Source organism: Cnephaeus nilssonii, assembly GCF_951640355.1.
Source record: "Cnephaeus nilssonii genome assembly, chromosome: 17".
NCBI classification, from domain to species: domain Eukaryota; kingdom Metazoa; phylum Chordata; class Mammalia; order Chiroptera; family Vespertilionidae; genus Cnephaeus; species Cnephaeus nilssonii.
This window is the reverse complement of record NC_137088.1, coordinates 25,704,212-25,725,760: the sequence shown is the minus strand read 5'-3', so window position 1 is coordinate 25,725,760 and position 21,549 is coordinate 25,704,212. Positions and strand designations below refer to the sequence as shown.

At 42.3% G+C, this 21,549-nt stretch overlaps 2 protein-coding genes across 2 annotated transcripts in view; one reads left to right on the top strand and one right to left on the bottom strand.

Annotated features, from left to right (window-relative positions):
- The window catches only part of MRPL3 (mitochondrial ribosomal protein L3), a 43,891-nt gene extending 42,262 nt beyond the window's left edge, over positions 1 to 1,629 (top strand). Inside the window, exon 10 of the mRNA XM_079795430.1 lies at positions 1,094 to 1,629. Coding sequence (XP_079651556.1) covers positions 1,094 to 1,246 — 153 coding nt within the window. The 3' untranslated portion in view covers positions 1,247 to 1,629. The remainder of the gene's footprint in view (positions 1 to 1,093) is intronic.
- Positions 1 to 21,549, bottom strand: part of NEK11 (NIMA related kinase 11) — a 385,217-nt gene that overhangs the window by 136,948 nt on the left and 226,720 nt on the right. The window lies entirely within an intron of this gene.

The window sequence follows — 21,549 nt, the reverse complement described above, 5'->3', positions numbered from 1 at the left end:
GCAGCTGTGTACTTATTTCAACCAAATTATTCATTCTTTTATTTTTTTAACAGTTTGGCATTTAAATATTTTTTTATTGATTTCAGAGAGGGAGTAAGAGGAGGTGGGGAGAGAAACATCAATGATGAGAGAGAATCATTGATCGGCTGCCTCCTGCATGCCTGCAACCCGGGCATGTGCCCTGAGCAGAAATCAAACCATGACCTCCTAGTTCATAGGTCTATGCTCAACCACTGAGCCACTCCTACCTAGCCACATTATTCATTTCTTATTGCCAAAATTATCATGGCTTATTTTACTCTGTGTGTATAATTATATGTAATTTTTTTATTCTTCTCTGAATTAATGCTGTAGAAGTCAGAAGCTTTAAAGAACCCAGTGATGTTTTCCAAAAATAAAACTCAACATTTCAGATTATATCAACATCTGTAGTATTCCTTAGCTTGTGAATTCAGATAATTAGAATATTTTTAGAATATAGTTAGTAGTAATAAAGACTTATGAATTTATTGTTTTTTGCTAAATACTATTCTGTTCTTAGCTTACAAATAAGAATGCTACTTGTTAAATGTAAGCTGATTTCCTTAATAAAACTTGATGTTTTTTACTATGTGTTCGTAGAATTAAGACTAATAAAAATACTAGGTAAACTATTTTTAATCTCAGCTCAAAAAATATGGTATAAAAAAAATAGACAATATGAGTAGATGAAATCATTAAGAAGTAGATAGTAATACCTTTTAGGTATATCAGTCTTTATATTTGAAAAATCAATTTGGTTATAACTGATATTTAAATAGAAATTATGGAATATAATTTATCCTGTTGGGCAGTTTTAGAAATTTTTCTTCTTATGAGATAGTTGATTAACTTGAAGAAGATTATATCATTGGATTATTATATCATTGGATTAATTAAATTTATTCAAATAAAGAGGATACATTGAGTTCCTTTTACGTTACATAACAGTTGCATTCACATTAGAAAAAATAGGAAGATATTCTTTGATTATGAATAATAAGTAAAACAAGCCTATCTTTAAGTAACTTAATTGGTAGCACTCATTAATAAACTCTTTGCTTCTCCCCTCCAGATCAAAGATTCTATACTACCTGCATATAAGGATTTCTGCAAAAATCTACCATTCCCTACATATTTTCCTGATGGAGATGACGAGGAACTCCCAGAAAATTTATATGATGAAGATATGTGTCTACCCAGTGCCCCTTCTGTTACATTTGCCTAACCCCACTGGGCATGGCAGAACCTCACCCGCACATATGTTATCGTTTTGATGAGCCAGACCAATAACAGAGCCAGGACTTGTATTTTGCTTTCTTAGTCAAAACAATATCACACTTGTCAAGGGCATAATATGTCATTCATCCCCCAATGGAATTTTTTTAAATTACCACATTAAATAAATCAATTAAGTAGATTGGATATGCCAAATTTAGATGGACTGGCAGTGTGCATATTATAAAAAGTTTTGTAATGTGTGGGTTTCATTTTTTTTTTTTTACTACATATTTTTCAAGTTATCTTAAGATGTTCATAAATTAAAGATTTGTTTTTGTGAAATCATTGTTATGTCAAAGCATATGGGGACTATGGTATAACCTATTTGGATAATAAAATCCATTTCCTAAAATTCATTTTTATCAGTTTTCTATATTTTAGAGTCCTGAAGAGGGAAAGCAAGTGAGGTTTTTATTTAAATTACAGAAATATATATGTTATAGTTAAAGGCCTGTCAAAGACAGTCGTAAATTACGGGTCTTTTTTACACTTTTGTTGAGAGGAATAGTTATTTTTTAGTTTGATCCCTAACTATAAGATAGGTATAACCACTTTTCCTTGATGCCTTCTTTAAAGGATTTGAAATGGCCTGGGATTGTTCGGTCAACAAACGTTTATTAAGCACCTATTACTGAAAATGTTAATGGCTCCTGGGTTTCACTTCATTGTGTGAAATTAAAATGTGCTTTCTAATTGCTACTTATGACAAATAATTAAGCTTAACAATGTAAGTATAAGCAGGCCTCATTTAACTACTAAATTTACTCTGGACCAGGTTCCTGAGGCCCCACAGCATTCATTTTAACTCCAGATGTTTTCCGAGACTTGATTTATATGGCCACCCAAGAGACTTATTAGCCACAGTGTTAGGTCTCCACATGATTTCCTGATAACTGATGGATTTATTATTAAAAGTTCCCACAGTATTTTTCTACCCCTACTAAATTTCTCTCATTTTTTATTTTAAATCCTCATGTAACCATATCTTTCTAAAGTTTTTATTTGTACTAATCTCATTCTATTAAAGATTTGTGGAAATTGATAGGAAATCTAAGCAATAAAATAGTAAAGTAAGGGGGAAATATCTAGGAAGATGTAAATCAAAATAGGTGAAGGGTTGGGAAGGGATGATGCCAAGACACTATAGATGAGCAGGCCATGGCATGCAGTTGTTATGCTTGGTTTGGCTCTGACCTACCTGGTACCAAAGTAAAACAAGTAACATTGAACTGTTACATATTTAGCTTTAATAGTGTAAGTTCCCCAAGAGGACTCATTTTAAACTGGAGTAAGTCTTGTTTTCCATACCATTTATCATTAAAAACCTAAACAACTTATCAACCTAGAAATTCCTGGACTTGTTAAAAGAGATCTCAAGCAAACATCATACTCAAGGGTAAAATATAAAACACATTCTTCTCAGAGATCAAACAAGAATACCCTTTACTAGTTCTATTCAGTGATTTTCTTGGAGGTCCTGGCTAGTGCATAAGACACAAAAACATGATGTCAATATTGGAAAGTGAGAGCAAATCTTACTATTTGTAAGATCTACCTAGAACCATGGTCGGCAAACTGCGGCTCACGAGCCACATGTGGCTCTTTGGCCCCTTGAGTGTGGCTCTTCAACAAAATAACCACAGCCTGGGCGAGTCTATTTTGAAGAAGTGGCGTTAGAAGAAGTTTTAAGTTTAAAAAATTTGGCTCTCAAAAGAAATTTCAATCGTTGTACTGTTGATATTTGGCTCTGTTGACTAATGAGCTTGCCGACCACTGACCTAGAAGATCAAAGAAAATTAACTGATCACCTACCAGAACCAATGAAGAAAGTTCAAAAAAGTGACTGAGTACAAGATTAATATACAGATGTATAACAGCAATATTTAATTGGAAAATTTTATGGGAGGAAAATGGATATCCACAATAGCAATTTTTAAAAAAAGGTTACCTGGGAAAAGCCCAACAAGTTTGCAGAACAATATTATGGTTGTGGATGAGAAGACAATAGTGCAAAGAATTCAGTCCTGTTTTTAAAATCTCAACAGACCTACCATAGGATTGTTCAAACTGATTCTAAAATTTATGTGAACATACAAATTCAGGAATGACCAAAACTTAAAATTAGGTATGACCCATATGCTTAGGGACTTAGGCTTACTTAACTTTGAAATTCAGAATACTGCATGCCTTAATTCTTTAGTTAGCTACATTTGATCAAAAGATTTTAGTGAACTTGTAGATGTGTCAAGTTTGCTGAGAAAGTGATGGGAAGCAGCTGTTACCTTAGCAACATAAACAGTTATTACTGGGAAAACATAATCTTGGAATCATAGCATTTGTAAGTAGCCCGATGGCAGAATAAGAGCGAGGATAGTTCAGCAGCCATTTGCCCAGGGCATGGGTTTTAAAGGCAAGGAGCCTTCTAGAGAGCCCGCCTTGAACCCACCACCATCTGTCTCTCTCTAGAGTCTGCAGGTGGAGTGTAGATCGGCATTTGAGTTTTAAAGAAAAATGTCTGATCACCTTTTAGGATAATGAGAGTGAGGCTGGCTTTCAGGGCCAGACTGCAAATCATCTACTCCCACCCCCCACCATCAATCCCCCTCTTTGCTTCTCCCCACCCCCTTTCCACTGCCAGCACCTGCTTTTGCAAACTTTTTCAGTGGCCCAGAAGTGTTCCACTGAGCCAGGGAAAGGAGGAGGCTTCTCTGCAGCAATGGAATACATAGCCAGAGTGTGCCTGGTCCAACACTAAGCTAAACACACGTGCTTTGCTGAGAACCTTGGCTCACTATTTCTGGCTACAGCACCTGTCATTAAATGTTCAACTCGAGAAAAATGGAACTCTGCCTACGATGGATAAAGGAGCGTGTGGTCTGGACACTGGCTCGCTCACCTGTGTTTGGAGCCCGTGCAACACTAGTGACCGGCTCCTGAGCTGTGTTGGTCCCTGGGCAGATGAGGCAATACAGTTCTCAGCCATGGAGCCCACTTAGGTCCTGGTTTGGGCTTGCACTTGACTTATTGCTTTAGATTTTGTCTTGAAATGGGAAACCTTTCCATAACTAAACTTCATTCAAATTAGATATTTCTCCAGCCTTAGTGTATACCAGCTATTGGTTATAAAATAGATGAATATGGGGCCTTACGTAAATTCTGAAGGCCTCAGGAAGGACAACTGGCGAGGCATACCTGCTTTAGGAGTCACACTAGGTCTTGGTTGTCCTTCCTTCACAGGGCCCTTAGCTTCCTTACTGGGGTGGCCGAAGCTGAAACCTAGTGTTGGTCAGTGGGCCCTGACACAGTGGGTGAGTCGGGGTGATGCCAAGCTGTCACAAACATTAAAATTTCCAAACATGTCTCGCACATATAAGGATGTAATTTGCAAGCAGATTAAGTATTTCAGAGTCAGCCAATAGTTCTTTCTGTAATGCTGAGATACAGACCTACTTTTCAACCTTTCCCTAGAGGTGTAATATAAGGATGACTGTACAGCTTATTTCCAAACGTGAATTTGTGAATGGACTGTGACCACGTCTCCGGATGTACGAGGAACTGTGTTTTAATGTAAAGGGTGTTATGACGCACAAGTTAAGGTGGTAGTTCAGGGGCCCTGCTATTGCAGGATAAATCCCACCAATCTGTGGAAGCACTTGTTCTACATTAAGAAACCTATTCTTTTTTATCAAAGACCGCCTTTCAGAAAAGGACCTTGGTCCTAAGTCACTGCCCACAGAGACGGTTGCAGTGTCAGTGAAAACCCACCGGCGGGAAGAGCAGCACGCAGCCTGCTGACCCTGGACCTGCTGTTGAACCTCTGGGATGAATGCCCTCAAACGTCTGCCCGGCTCCTCATTCTTGTAGAAAAGAATGCCATGGCATGCCCAGCCGGCGTGGCTCAGTGGCTGAGCATCGACCTATGAACCAAGAGGTCACGGTTCGATTCCCAGTCAGGGTACATGCCCGGGTTGCAGGCTCAATCCCCAGTGTGGGGTGTGCAGGAGGCAGCCGATCAATGATTCTCTCATCATTGATGTTTCTCTCTCCCTCTCTCAAGTCAATAAAAATATATTTAAAAAAGAAAAGAATGCCAGGCTGCATGTGGCATGAGCCTTTCGAGGCGGTCTACCTGCAGTAGGACGTCCCAGCTGCTGTGTTTGCTTTTCCACAGCTGGTTTTCTCCGGGTATGATTCTAAAAATGCTTGTTGCTGCCTGTTTCTCTGTCCTAAGGTCTCTGCTTTGGAGGCTCTCCCCACTCCTGCAGGAAGTGTGGCGGGGAGAATGCACTTGTACTGCTTATCTAGTTTCCATGGTTTTAGAGTAGAGCACTTCAGTGACGAGGGAGGGCATGGTGCCCACACCAGCCAGTGTTTCTGAGCTGCTTACGCGAGAGAACATTTCAATGCAGACAGAAGAGGTCCCGCACTGTGAGGGCTCCTTAGGCAAACGACCTGAGGAGCTTTATAGTCACTTCGGAGCCACCTGGTTTCTATACAGGAAGTAGTTCTTCACGCGAGTTTACTTGACTAATGATGGATAACGTTTGTGCTGCTTTCAGGAATTTTCTATGAGGCTGACTTTGCTGTAGCAACAGACATTCTTCAATTTCCAGTTTTACTGCTCTATTTGCTATAAAGCCTCATCTGCCAGCTTCCAGTAATAATTCCTGCCAGACCAGGTGGGAACTTGGCCCCAGAAATAACAGTGGTGTCTCAGGGCATGCCTAACAAGACAAATGACGGCTGCCACCCACATTCTGCCTCTAGCCATTGCCTAAGAGTCCCTGAAACGAGAGGACCCAATTAAAGTGTCATCGTCCCCTCCGGAAGGCAGCCAGAACCCGGGGCGAGCAGGGCTGTCAGCCTCCATCGCATCTGCTTTTCTGCTTTTAAATGTTTCCAAAGAACTTACAGCAGTCCCTGTCACACACCGGTTTCCAAGTTTTTCAGATTAATGAGGTAGCCTATTCAAGTTAGATGAGCCAAATTAATCTCAATGAATGCAGCCCGACACCATAAAAGCAAATAAATGATTTTAACTCAGCAGGCCAAAGAATCTTTTTGGCATGGGAGGTGAGTAATTGTTTCTTTCTGGCAGCTGAAAGAGTGAAAGTAACGGTGTGATCTTGATTCTCCTCAAAGCAGACTATCTGAGCATCGAGTATGTGTCAGGGCATGTGGGAAGCTTGTTGTTCTTAAAGATAAGATATCCATCAAGTTCCCGCACTGCATTGAGGTTGCCTTATTTGAGGAGGAACGAACTAAACGCTCCATCACAAAAGCCCTGACAAAGACGCATGGACGACTGTGTGATGGGGCTGGATCAGAATGCACAATAAGTGGCTTTCTCGGGCATCCAAGATAAATGTTCTTAACTAAAACTGTGCGTTTATATGATGAAGCGAAGATGGCACTGGATGCTGACGGACTGTCCATCTTTCCTGCTGACTGCAGGAACTGCAGCAACACTGCGAAGCTCCTCTGTGAGGAGCACTGGCGCTTCTAAGGAGGGTGCTCATCTCCCCAAACGGTTTCACAATCTGCTAATGACCACCAGCCTGCTGCCGGGTATCACTGTGAATGAGAGCCGAGCCGAGGGGACTGTCCACAGTGCAAATGGGTATTTAGAAAAAGGAATCAAAGCAGAGGAAGCAGGCAAAGAATAAAAACTGCTAAAAAGAAAGTAAAGATCTATAGGAGTTGGACTTTTCTACCTGTAAAATGAGGACAGGCAGTACCTCTTCCTGCCTCGTTTGGTTCACTCTCTCGCCTGTAACAGATGACGCCGCATCTGCCCCAGGAAGAAGTTGTGCTTTAATGATCCAGTGCCATTTGTGTTTGTTAGACACACTTCCCATAAAAAGCGAGGCTCGGCGCTCCATGGCCTGGGAGCCACTGATATTCATGTTTATACTGAGGCCCACCCAAACCAGGGGACACAGGAAGGGACCATGCCAGGCACAGGCAATTCTCACAGTGGTTCACTTAGGCAAGTCTTGACCTTCCCCTAACACAGGGCTTCTCAACCTTGGCTGCACCTTGGAACCACACGGGTAGCTTTTGAAGCCCCAGTTCAGACTGATGGATACCAGAGGGCAGGGGTGTTGAGGATAGAGGTGTTAGAGGGTGGCATGAAAAGGCGATGGGATTAGCAAATACTAATTGGGGTGGGGCATGGGCAGCAGTCAACAACATTGTGGTGAATGGTGCCAGGTGGGCACTTGAATTGTCGGAGGGAACACTTTGTAACCTACGTGATTGTCTGTCTCCGGGGCTGTGCACCTGAAACTAACACAAAATAGTGTTGAGTGCAAACTGTAATTGAAAAATAAAACAGCCCCCAGTTCCGTATCCTCAGAGTCTCGGGCTGGGCCCCAGACATCAGTATATTTTAGAGCTCCACAGTCAAGGCTCAGAACGGCTGGCCGAGAACAGCTTGATGTGTGGACAGACGGGTCGTTTGTGGCACCCGGGCCAGTTATTTGGGACCCTCCCTGAAGCAATTCAAGTTGGAGGAAATTTTATAAAAATGTAATAAACATCATGTTTCATATGTGTATAGTACTTCACATTATAAGGGGTTTTTATGGTCCTGTGAGAGTGCCATTCTGGGAACATGCTTAGATATTGGCTATAACCAACCTGCATGGTAAGTGAGAAAACAAGTAGCATGAGAGGCCTGGGGCGTGCTTGAATTCTCACTAAATACGTGGCTGGACGAGCTAAAATCAGGGCTGCTGACTTTCCTACAGCCCCCTGCACAACAGCCTGGGGTTCGTGGTTATCTTTGAGGAGCACCATAAAGTACGGACATATTTGTTTTCCTCTATTATAACAGAACTGGGATTTAACCTCATATACAAATATGCATCAAATTGTCTTAGGTTGCTTTAGAAATATGTTGCTCTAGGCCAGTGGTCGGCAAACTCATTGGTCAACAGAGCAGCAAACGAGTCGCAGTTTGCCGACCACTGCTCTAGGCCCTCAGCTCAGTGCTAAAAATCTCGAGAAACAAGCTGTTGATTTCGGCTTGTCTGAAGTTTTCAGTTTGCTGTTGTCAGAATGTACTATTGTGTTTATTTCCCTTGTCCTGCGCCCACAGCAAGAATCAAAGGTTTAGGGAGAGCCCAGTCGGCATCACTCAGTGGTTGAGTGTCGACCTATGAACCAGGAGGTCATGTTCAATTCTTGGTCAGGGAATATGCCCAGGTTGCAGGCTCAATCCCCAGTGTGGAGTGTGCAAGAGGCAGCCAATCAGTGATTCTTTCTCATCGTTGCTATTTCTACCACTCTCTCCCTCACCCTTCCTCTCTTAAATCAATAAAAATAATTTTTTTTAAAAAAAGGTTTAGGGAAAATTACTGAGACAAAAAAAATGGAGAACATTCTATTGATTCGCTTAGTTTTTGATGCTGTTCTTGTGGCTGCATGCTTAGAACAACTCTAGAGAAGCTGGCGTGGAAAGGGAGGGTCTGAGGTGTAGGGTGAAGTTGCCCCAGCAGGTTCCTGAGAGTTGACTTGTAATCAGGCCTCATCAGGGCCCCTCTCCCTTACGAAGGTAACAACTACATAGCATTTATTGGACACCACTAAGTGTCAGATGTTTTACACAGTCTCCCATCTAACCTTCAACAGCCCTTCCAAGTACTTGTTAGCATCTCTACTTCATAGATGAGACTCAGAGATTATGTCACATTTCCTAGGCTAATATCTATCTGAGCTGGGCCAAGAACTGAAGTTTGCCTCTGGACTCTAAGTCATGCATTCTGGCAGAGCCCCAGCATCCAGTCACCCAAGTTTCCTAACCATGTGATGGGCACCACTGAAGAAGCCCTCTCTTCAGCTGTGGGGAGATAGGGCTCCCTTTTCCTTTAGCTGCACCTGTCGACATGGTTTAGACAACTTTTCTGGGAGGCAATGTCTCCCTCGTTCACAAAAGAATAGGTGTGTATCACATGCCTTAAGTTCTCCACTTCTCATCTCTTCTCTCATCACCTAAGATGGGAAGACTGGTTTGCCTGAGCGAGGCCTAGTGAGAACTGAGTAGGAGTGAGTGTAGGAGGAAGAGCTGATCTTGAGTGTGGGGTCTTTTATCAATGGACAGGAACTTTGGTTGATGCCACTTCTATTTACATGAGAGCAAAATTGCTCTATTGGCAGGGCTAGCTTCACCGTACTCAAAGAAGAAGAGGATTGAGTATGTAGTTGAAGGGTTTGGGTGCTGATGAAGGTGAATCTAAAGTAAGGATGTCAAACTATTCCAAAAACTCCAAGAGGAAGAAACACTTCCAAGCTCTTTTTATGAGGCCCGCATTATCTGAATTCCAACACCAGATAAAAACACTACAAAGAAAGAATTACAGGCCAATCTCTGATGAACACAGATGCTAAAGTTCTCAACAAAAATATTAGCAAATCAGATCCAGAAATATATTAAACAGATGATACATCATGACCAACTGGGATTTATTCCAGGGATGCAAGGCTGGTACAATATTCGTAAATCAATAAAGGTGATAAACAAATTGAAAGACAAAAATCACATGATCATATCAATAGACACAGAAAAAACATTCAACAAAATCCAACACCCATTTTTTATAAAAACTCTCAGCAAAGTGGGAATAGAGGGAGCATATCTCAACATGATAAAGGCCATACATGACAAACCTCCAGTGAACATCATACTCAATGGATGAAAACCAAAACCATTTCCTCTAAGAACAGGAACAAGACAGGGATGTCCACTTTCACCACTCCTGTTCGACATAGTACTGAAAGTCATCCACAGCAATCAGACAAGAAGAAGAAATAAAAGGCATCCAAATTGGAAAGGAGGAAGTAAAACTCTCATTATTTGCAGATGACATGATACTATACATAGAAAACCCTAAAGACTCCACCAAAAAAACTATTAGATTTAATAAATGACTTTGGCAATGTAGCAGGATACAAAATCAACACCCAAAAATCAATGGCTTTTTGGAAAAGATGGCGACCAGCAGGAAGGTAGGGAGAGAGAGAGTGTGAGTGAGGAACCCATAGAGGAGAGTGTAGATGTGTGTGGTGTGTGTGTGTGTATGAGCTAGGGTCAGTTAGATTCTGCAGGTCTTCCAAGGGGCTGCCTAACCGGGCAGTCCTAGATGGCGGAACCCCACGCACAAAGCGGACACTTCTTGGCGGCTGGTGCGGACACGGAGACCACGCCATCTTGAGAAACAGAGCTGCCTGAGACTCGGATCCTGGCTTCTGACACAAACCAGGACCCTGCAGCCACTGGGGACAGAGAACTGCTATCACAGCTTCAGACCAACAAACAACAAGAATCCAGACTTCCCGGCAGATTTCCGTGAGCCAAAGAGCCTATCCCCCTCCCCACAGGCGCACGGATAGCACCATAGTAACTGATAGACCCGCCCCTCGCCCAAGCTGCAGAGCTTTGCGCAGGGACGTGCTCCCCCTTAGGGAATTTGGGGCACGGGACAGAAGCAGCTCCCCTTCGGGAAAATCTGACAGTGCGCACAGAGGGCTCCCCTTTGGGGAATTTGGGGGAATTTGGCTTGCGGGTCACAGCTCCCCTTCGGGGAATCTTAGAGCATGCACAGAGGGGCTTCCCTTTGGGGAATTTGGCGCGCAGGACGGACTCTGCCCCCCTTCGGGGAATCTGGGAGAGTGCACGGAGGCAGCTCACCTTCAGGAATTTGAGAGTGTGCGCCCTAGCTGGTTTGGCTCAGTAGAGAGAGCACACACAGGACGCAGCTCCACTTCAGGGAATTTGGCACACCGGACACAGCTGCCTGGGATCCCTGACTCACAGCGCATTCACACTAAGAGCCAGCGACCCCAATTGTTGGTGCATGCACACACAGGGACCCTGATTCTCAATGAGAAACCGCACAAGGCAACAGAGACTCTGACACTCGATTCTTGGTGCAGACACAGGGAAATTCTGACTCCTGGCACATGCTAAGGATCTCATTTTCGGCACATACCAACAGTGTGGTGCAGACAGGGCCCCTGATTCTAAGTGTGCACACGAGACCACACGGAACACAGGGGACACTGACCCTGGGCAAGTCTGGTTCCCACCAACCAAAGGCAGCCACACATCCTAGTGTCAGAGCACTTCAGTGAAACTCGGGTGGAGCGAAGTCCCCACAGCACACGGCCCAGGTCCACGCAAACGGAAGCTTGAGCTTTCTGGTGATAGCCAGAATGGGGAAACGAAATAACTCACAGGGGAAAGAAAATGTGGAGTCGCCAAGAAAGGAAATTAGTAAAACTGAAGCTTGCAACATGACCGAAAAGGAGTTCAGAATAATGGTCGTGGAATTTATACATCAGATGGATGAGAAAATCAACAACTCATGCAAGAATCAGGAACAAATGAAAAGTGATATAGCTACAATCAAAAACACCATGGAAAGTTTCAACAGTAGACTATAAGAAGCAGAGGACCGAATTAGTGAGTTAGAAGATCAGGTACAGAAACAAGCTCAATCTGAACAGCAATTGGAGAAAAAAATTAAAAAGCAGGAGGAAAGCCTAAGGGAGCTTCGGGACAACATGAAACGAAGTAACATGCGTATAATAGGGCTGCCAGAAGGACAAGAAGAGCAGCAGGGATTAGAAAATCTATTTGAAGAAATAATGACAGAAAACTTCCCAGATATGGGAAAGATAAAAGTTACACAAGTACAGAGAGTCCCAAGCAGGATCAACCCCAAAAGACCCAAACCAAGACATGTCATAATTTCAATGTCAAATATAAATGATAAAGAGAATCTTAAAGGCGGCAAGAGAGAGACAGAGAGTTACCTACAAAGGAACACCCATCAGATTGTCAAATGATTACTCAACAGAAACACAACAAGCTAGAAGTGAATGGAAGGAGGTATGCAAAGTGTTGCAAAGCAAAGGACTGAATCCAAGAATACTATAACCAGCAAGACTATCAATCAAAATTGAAGGGGAAATCAGGAGCTTCTCAGACAAAAAAAGGCTCAGGGAGTTTATGACCACCAAACCAGCAATGAAAGAAATGCTAAAGGGAATACTGTAAAAAGAAGAAATAAACAGGTAAGAAGGAATACAGACACAAAAATAGATATGACTACAAACAAATACCTTTCAGTAATAACTTTAAATGTAAACAGACTAAATGCTCCAATCAAAAGACATCGAGTGGCTGAATGGATAAAAAAACATGACCCATATATATGCTGTCTACAAGAGACCCACCTCAGAACAAGAGACTCACACAGATTGAAAGTGAAGGGATGGAAAAATATCTTTCAGGCAAATGGAAATGAAAAAAAAGCTGGGGTAGCAATACCTATATCTGACAAAATAGACCTCAAAGTAAATGCCATAACAAGAGATAAGGAAGGCCACTTCATAATACTAAAGGGAGAAATCCAACAAGAAGAAATAATTCTGGTAAACATATACGCACCCAATATAGGAGCACCCAAATACATAAAAAAACTCCTGGAGGATGTCAAGGGAGAGATTAATAGCAATACAATCATAGTAGGAGACTTTAATACCCCACTATCACCATTGGACAAATCCTCTAAACAAAAAATCAGCAAAGAAACATCAATCCTAAATGACGCACTAGACCAGATGGAATTAATTGACATCTTCAGAACATTTCACCCCAAAGCCACAGAATATACATTCTTCTCAAGTGCACATGGGTCATTTTCAAAGATAGACCATATGCTGGGTCACAGGCAAAGTCTCTTCAAATTCAAGAAGACAGAAATTATATCAAGCATCTTCTCAGATCACAGTGGCATAAAACTGGAAATCAACTACAATAAATACAATCCAAAGAAATAAAAAACATGGAGACTAAACAGCATGCTATTAAACAAGGACTGGGTCACCAGAGAGATCAAGGAATAAATAAAAAACATCATGGCAACAAATGACAATGAAAACACAACAATCCAAAATCTATGGGACACAGCGAAAGCAGTCTTGAGAGGGAAGTTCATAGCTCTAAAAGCCTATTGCAAAAAACAAGAAACAATGGTAATAAATTACCTAACCCTACAACTCAAAGAGCTAGAAAAAGAGCAGCAAGAAAAGCCCAGTGTAACCAGAAGGAAGGAAATAACAAAGATCAGAGCGGAGATAAATGACATAGAGACCAAAGAAACAATACAAAAGATCAACAAAACCAAGAGCTGGTTCTTTGAAAGGATAAACAAGATTGATGGACCTCTAGCCAGGCTCACCAAGAAGCAAAGAGAGAGGACCCAAATAAACAAAATCAGAAATGAAAGAGGTGAAATAACAACAGACCCCGCTGAGATACAAAGGATTGTTACAAAATACTACGAACAACTCTATTCCAACAAACTGGACAACCTGGAGGAAATGGACATATTCCTAGAAAAATATAACCTTCCAAAAATCAATCAGGAAGAATCTAAACAGCTCAATAGGCCAGTAACTATGGACGAAATTGAAGCAGTCATCAAAAAGCTTCTGGCAAACAAAAGCCCGGGGCCTGATGGATTCACAGGAGAGTTTTACCAAACATTCAAGGAAGAACTAAAACCTATCCTCCTCAGACTATTCCAAAAAATTCAAGAGGAAGGAACACTTCCAAGCTCCTTCTATGAAGCCAGCATCACCCTAATACCAAAACCAGATAAAGACAACACAATGAAAGAATTACAGACCAATATCCCTCATGAACATAGATGCCAAAATCCTCAACAAAATTCTAGCAAATCGGCTCCAGCAGTACATCAGAAAGATCATACACCATGACCAAGTAGGATTTATCCCAGGAATGCAAGGATGGTACAATATCCGCAAATCAATAAACGTGATACAACACATAAACAAATTGAGAGATAAAAACCACATAGTCATATCAATTGATGCAGAAAAAGCATTTGACAAAATCCAACACCCTTTCTTGATAAAAACTCTCAACAAGGTGGGAATAAAAGGATCATACCTCAACATAATAAAAGCTATATATGATAAACCCACAGCAAACATCATACTCAATGGGCAAAAACTAAAACCATTTCCCCTAAGAACAGGAACAAGACAGGGATGCCCACTCTCACCACTCCTGTTTGACATAGTACTGGAAGTATTAGCTATCGCAATTAGGCAAGAAGAAGAAATAAGAGGCATCCAAATTGGAAAAGAAGAAGTGAAGCTGTCTTTATTTGCAGACGACATGATATTGTACATAAAAAATCCGAAAGACTCCGTCAAAAAACTAATAGACTTAATAAATGAATTCAGCAATGTAGCAGGATACAAAATTAATGCCAAGAAATCTATGGCCTTTCTATACACCTATAGTGAACTTACAGAAAGAGAGACTAAAAAGGCAATCCCATTTACCATCGCACCAAAAAAATTAAGATACCTAGGAATAAACTTAACTAAGGAGGTAAAAGACCTATACACGGAAAACTACAGGGCACTGAAAAAAGAGATAGAGGAAGACGTAAACAGATGGAAGAACATACCATGTTCATGGATTGGTAGAATCAACATCATTAAAATGTCCATACTACCCAAAGCAATCTATAGATTCAATGCACTCCCCATTAAAATACCAACGGCATATTTCACAGACCTTGAAAGAACTCTCCAAAAATTCATCTGGAATAAAAAAAGACCCCGAATAGCCACAGCAATCCTGAGAAAGAAGCATAAAGTAGGAGGGATCTCAATACCAGATTTCAAGCTGTATTACAAAGCCACTCTTCTCAAAACAGCCTGGTACTGGCACAAGAACAGACATATAGATCAATGGAACAGAATAGAGAATCCAGATATTGACCCAAACCACTATGCTCAATTAATATTTGACAAAGGAGGCATGAACATACAATGGAATAAAGACATTCTCTTCAATAAATGGTGTTGGGAAAATTGGACAGATACATGCAATAAAATGAAGCTAGATCACCAACTTACGCCATACACAAAAATAAACTCAAAATGGATACAGGACTTAAACTTAAGATGGGAAACCATAAAAATAATAGAGGAATCCACAGGCAGCAAAATCTCAGACATATGCCAAAAGAACTTCTTCACCGATACTGCCCCTAGGGCAATGGAAGCTAAAGAGAAAATAAACAAATGGGACTACATCAAAATAAAAAGCTTTTTTACAGCAAAAGAAACTATCAACAAAACAACAAGAAAGCCCACTGCATGGGAGAACATATTTGCAAATAGTATCACTGATAAAGGTTTAATCTCCAACATCTACAGGCAGCTTATACAACTTAATAAAAGAAAGATAAATGATCCAATAAAAAAAATGGGCAACGGACCTAAATAGAATCTTTTCAAAAGAAGACAGAAGGAAGGCCAAGAGACACATGAAAACATGCTCAACATCACTAATTATCTGAGAGATGCAAATCAAAACAACAATGCGGTACCATCTCACACCTGTCAGAATGGCTATCATCAACAAATCAACAAACGACAAGTGTTGGCGAGGATGCGGAGAAAAAGGAACCCTCGTGCACTGCTGGTGGGAATGCAGACTGGTGCAGCCACTGTGGAGAACAGTATGGAGTTTCCTCAAAAAAATGAAAATGGAACTCCCATTTGACCCAGTAATCCCACTCCTAGGAATATATCCTAAGAAACTGGGAACACCAATGAGAAAGGATATATGCACCCCTATGTTCATAGCAGCACAATTTACAATAGCTAAGATCTGGAAACAGCCTAGGTGCCCATCAGCAGATGACTGGATCAGAAAACTATGGTACATCTACACAATGGAATATTATGCTGCCATAAAAAAGAAGGAATTCTTACCATTTGCAGCAACCTGGATGGAATTGGAGAACATTATGCTGAGTGAAATAAGCCAGTCAATGAAAGAAAAATACCACATGATCTCACTCATTTATGGATAATAAAGAACATTATAAACTTGAACAAAAAGATACAGAGGCAGTAAGGCATCAAACAGTCTGTCAAATTACAAAAATCAATGGCTTTTTTATACACCAATAATGAATTCTCACAAAGAGAAACTAAACAATTTCATTTACCATTGCAAAAGCAACAACAAAAAAATAAGATATTTAGGAATAAACTTAACCAAGGAATAAACTTGTACTCAGAAAACTACAGGACATTGAAAAAAGGAGATAAAGTAAGATATAAACAAGTGGAAGAATATACTGTATTAATGAATTGGTAGAATTAACATCATTAAAATGTCCACACTACCCAAGGCAATCTACTGATTCAATGCAATCCCTATTAAAATACCAACAGCATATTCTCCAAAAATTTATATGGAACCAAAAAAAGACCCCAAATAACCATAGCAATCTTTAGAAAAAAGATCAAAGTTGGAGAAATCTCAATATCAGATATCAAGTTATACTACAAAGCCACCATAATCAGAATAGCCTGGTATTTGCACAAGAACAGGCATATAGATCAATGGAACAGAACAGAGACCCAGGAAATCGACCCAAGCCATTATGCTCAATTAATATTTGGCAACAGAGGCAAAAACATATAATGGAGTCAAAACAGTCTCTTCAATAAATGGTGCTGGGAAAATTGGACAGATACATGCAAAAAAAATGAAACTAGATCACCAACTTATACCATACACAAGAATAAACTCAAAATGGATAAAAGACTTAAATGTAAATTGGGAAACCATAAAAATCCTAGAAGAAACCATAGACAGCAAAATCTCAGATATCTCTCATAGCAATATGTTTACAGATACATCTTCTAGGGCAGTTGTCGGCAAACTCATTAGTCTACAGAGCCAAATATCAACAGCACAACGTTTGAAATTTCTTTTGAGAGCCGAAAACCTACTTCTGCGCATGGGCCATCAAGTTTCAATCCCACTGTACGTGCGTACCCGCACGTGGTATTTTGTGGAAGAGCCAGACTCAAGGGGCCAAAGAGCCGCATGTGGCTCGCGAGCCACGGTTTGCCGACCACTGTTCTAGGGCAAAGGAAACTGAGGAGAAAATAAACAAATGGGACTACATGAAAATAAAAAGCTTCTGCACAGCAAAAGAAACCATCAACAAAACGCAAAGGGAGCCCACTATATGGGAGCACATATTTGGCAAAGATACATCTGATAAAGGGTTAACATCCAAAATATATAAGAAACTCATGCAACTTAACTAAAGGAAGACAAACAATCCAATTTAAAATGGGCAAAGGACCTAAATAGACACTTCTCCAAAGAGGGCATACAGATGGCCAAGAGGCATATGAAAATACTAGAGGCCCAGCACATGAAACTCATCCGCGGGTACGGTCCCTAGGCCTGGCCTGCGATCTGGGCCATCTTCCCCAGCTGCCCGCAGCCAGCCCTTCCCCCTGCCACCACCCACCCACGGTTCCCTGTTCACCATTGGGTGATCGGTGCCTGACGGCTGGGGGAAGGTACTGAGAGGTCGGCTTTTCCTGCCTGCTCGCTGGCCCCACCCCTGCAGCGGGTGGCCATCAAGCAATCAGAGCCCACCAGCTGGGGAAAGGAACCAAGAGATGGTCAGTGCACCTCATAGTGACTGGTCCAGTGGTCATTCTGGTTGTTCTGCCATTAGGGTCAATTTACATATTACCCTTTTATTATATGAGACTAGAGGCCCGGTGCACGAAATTTGGGGTTGTCCCTCAGCCCAGCCTGTACCCTCTCCAATCTGGGGCCCCTCAGGGATCGGGCCTAAACGGGCAGTCGGACATCCCTCTCACAATCTAGGACTGCTGGCTCCCAACTGCTTGCCTGCCTGCCTTCCTGATTGCCCCTCACCGCTTCTGCCTGCCAGTCTGATCACCCCCTAACCACTCTGCTGCCAGCCTGTTTGCCCCCAACTTCCCTCCTCTGCCGGCCTGGTTACCCCTAACTGCCCTCTCCTGCAGGGTTGATCACCTCCAACTGCCCTCCCTTGCAGGCCTGATCCTTCTCAACTGCCCTCCCTTGCAGGCCGGGTGCCTCCCAACTGCCCTCTCCTGCTGGCCATCTTGTGGTGGCCATTTTGTGTCCACATGGGGGCAGGATCTTTGACCACATGGGGGCAGCTATATTGTGTGTTGCAGTGATGATCAATCTGCATAGTACTCTTTTATTAGATAGGATAGAGGCCTGGTACAGGGGTGGGGGCCAGCTGGTTTGCCCTGAAGGATGTCCCTGATCAGGGTGGGGTTCCCTTGGGGCGTGGGGCGGCCTGAGAGAGGGGCCTGTGGTGGTTTGCAGGCGGGCCACGCCCCCTGGCAACGCAAGCGGAGGCCCTGGTATCTGGAATTTATTTTCCTTCTACAATTGAAACTTTGTAGCCTGGAGCAGAGCCAAGCCTGGGGCTCCCTCTGAGGCCTGCAGCCATTTGTGTTGGGGTTGTAATTGAAACTTTGTTGCCTTAAGCGGGTGGGCCCGGCCAGGGTGTGCAGAAAGCTTTGCTTCCCCTGTTGCCGCCGGCAACCCTGGCCTGCTCTCTCAAGCTCCATTCTGCTGCCATTTGTTTGAATTTGTTTACCTTCTATAATTGAAACTTTGTAGCTTGAGTGGAGGCTTAGGCCTGCAACGGCTGGCAGAAAGCTTGGCTTCCTCTGTTACCTAGGAAACCTTGCTCTCTGTGGCTGTAGCCATCTTGGTTTGGGTTAATTTGCATACCCGCTCTGATTGGATGGTGGGTGTGGTTTGTGGGTGTGTCGGAGGTATGGTCAATTTGCATATTTGTCTATTATTAATAGGATAGAGGCCTGATATATGGGTGGGAGCCAGCTGGCCTGCCCTGAAGGGGGCCCAAGATCAGGGTGGGGGTCCTCGCTAGGATGGGACCGGCCTGCGCGAGGGGCCTCAGGCGGTTGCAGGATATCCATGCCCCCATTGGGGTAGGGGTCCCTGCTGGGGGGCGGGACCAGCCTAGGCAAGGGGCTGCAGGCAGTTTGCAGGCCAGCCACGCCCCCAGCTTTGTCAAGAAAGTCTTCCGGAAGACTAATGAACATATTACCCTTTTATTAGTATAGATCCTCCAAGTCACTGATCATCAGAGAGATGCAAATTAAAATGACACCAGTTAGACTACCATCAACAAATCAACAAATGACAAGTGCTGACAAGAATGTGGAGAAAAGGGAACCCTAGTACACTGCTGGTAGGAATGCAGACTGGTACAGCCATTATGGAAAACAGTATGGAATTTCCTCAAAAAATTAAATATGGAACTGCCATTTGACCCAGTGATCCCACTTCTAGGATTATATCCTAAGAAACCCAAAACACCAATCAGAAAGAATGTTATGTACCCCTATGTTCATAGCAGTAAAATTTACCATAACCAAAATCTGGAAACAGCCCAAGTGCCCATCAGTAGATGAGTGGATAAAAAAGTTGTGGTACATTTACACCATGGAATACTATGCAGCAGCAAAAAGAAGGATCTCTTACCCTTTGAGACAGTATGGAGGGACCTGGAGAGTATCATGCTATGTGAAATAAGTCAGTCAGAGAAAGACAAATATCACATAATCTCACTCATATGTGGAATCTAATGAACAAAATAAACTGATGAACAAAATATACTGAGTGGCCAAATTATTATGATCTCTGAACGCATAATAATCTGGCCACTCAGTGTATATCCTATATAATAAAAGACTAATATGCAAATTGTCCCCTCGACCAGGAGTTCAACCAGCAGGCAGGCAGGCCAACTGCCCATGTCCCCTCCCCCTGGCCAAGCTGGCCAGACCCCACCCATGCACGAATTCAAGCACCAGGCCTCATACACACACACACGCACACACACACGCACACACACACACACACACACTGAGTGGCCAGATTAATATGCGTTCAGAGATCATAATAATCTGGCCACTCAGTATAGATCCAGAGACATAGAAGCATGGAACAGACTGCAGAATCTCGGAGGGAAAGGGTAGGTGAGTGGGAAGTGATCAACCAAAGAATCTGAATACATACCAGTATGTACATAACCCATAGACACATACAATAGGATGGTAGAGACCTGGGGTGGGGGGCGGGCTAGGAGGAGTCAATGGGGAAAGAAGAGAGACATACACTGAGTGGCCAGATTATTATGATCTCTGAACGCATAATAATCTGGCCACTCAGTGTGTGCGTGTGTGTGTGTGTGTGTGTGTGTGTGTGTGTGTGTATTAGAGGCCCATGAATTCTCGGTAATTGAATTCTTGCATGGGTGGGGTCTGGCCTGCCTGGCCAGGGGGAGGGGACATGGGCGGTTGGCCGGCCTGCCTGCTGGTCTAACTCCTGGTCGAGGGGACAATTTGCATATTAGCCTTTTATTATATAGGATATACACTGAGTGGCCAGATTATTATGTGTTCAGAGATCATAATAATCTGGCCACTCAGTGTATGTAATATTTGGAACAATAAAGATTTTTTTAAAAATTAACTAAAATGATAACAATAATTTTAAAATTAAAGTAAGGATGGAAGCTTCTGCCCTTTCATTCCAGGTTGCAAGTCAAGACAGTCATATTACCCTCTCAGCCAACTCCAAAACATTGTTTTGATCTGAGCGTAGGTCTTAAACCTAACTAATAAATATTGATTAGACCTACAAATAATGTCAGGCAGTAAAACAGTATGAGACTGAAAAAAAAAAAAATCCTGAGGTTCCAAAATATCAAGGAGGTCATACCAGTTAACACTGCTGAACCAACTTTTTAAAAAATAAGCATTGATTCAAAATGTAATTGGCTAGAGAACTCTTGCAACTTTTTAAGGCCAATGTTCCAATATTCTCTTCATCTAATGAGATGGTAAGGAGCCTTGGACAGCACAGACAGGCTCTCTGGGCCTCTGCGTGCTTCCTAATGGATGGGAGGCCTATGAAGAATGTCTATGGATTGGGCATGTCTCCTATTTACTTAAGTTAGATTGCTGTAATTTATCAAACACAGAAGGTCAATGATCAGGCCAACATTAAGACATCTTCTAGAGATTCTAGAAGAATCAAGCAGAAAAGTGTCTGAGCTTTTTAGAATCTGGGTACCCTCAAGGCATGGAGATTCATAATTTCTTACTTGCTGGTCTCTGTGTGGAATTATTTGCCTGGCCAGTGTAGGGGCCTTTTTTGTTACCTCCTGAGCTCTTTGCTGATTCTATGCTGAGCCAGAGCTAGTTTCCTGTTCTCACGGAAAGAACAGACACATTCAGAAAACCTTCTAAATGAGTAAATAAAAATTAGGAAAAAATCAT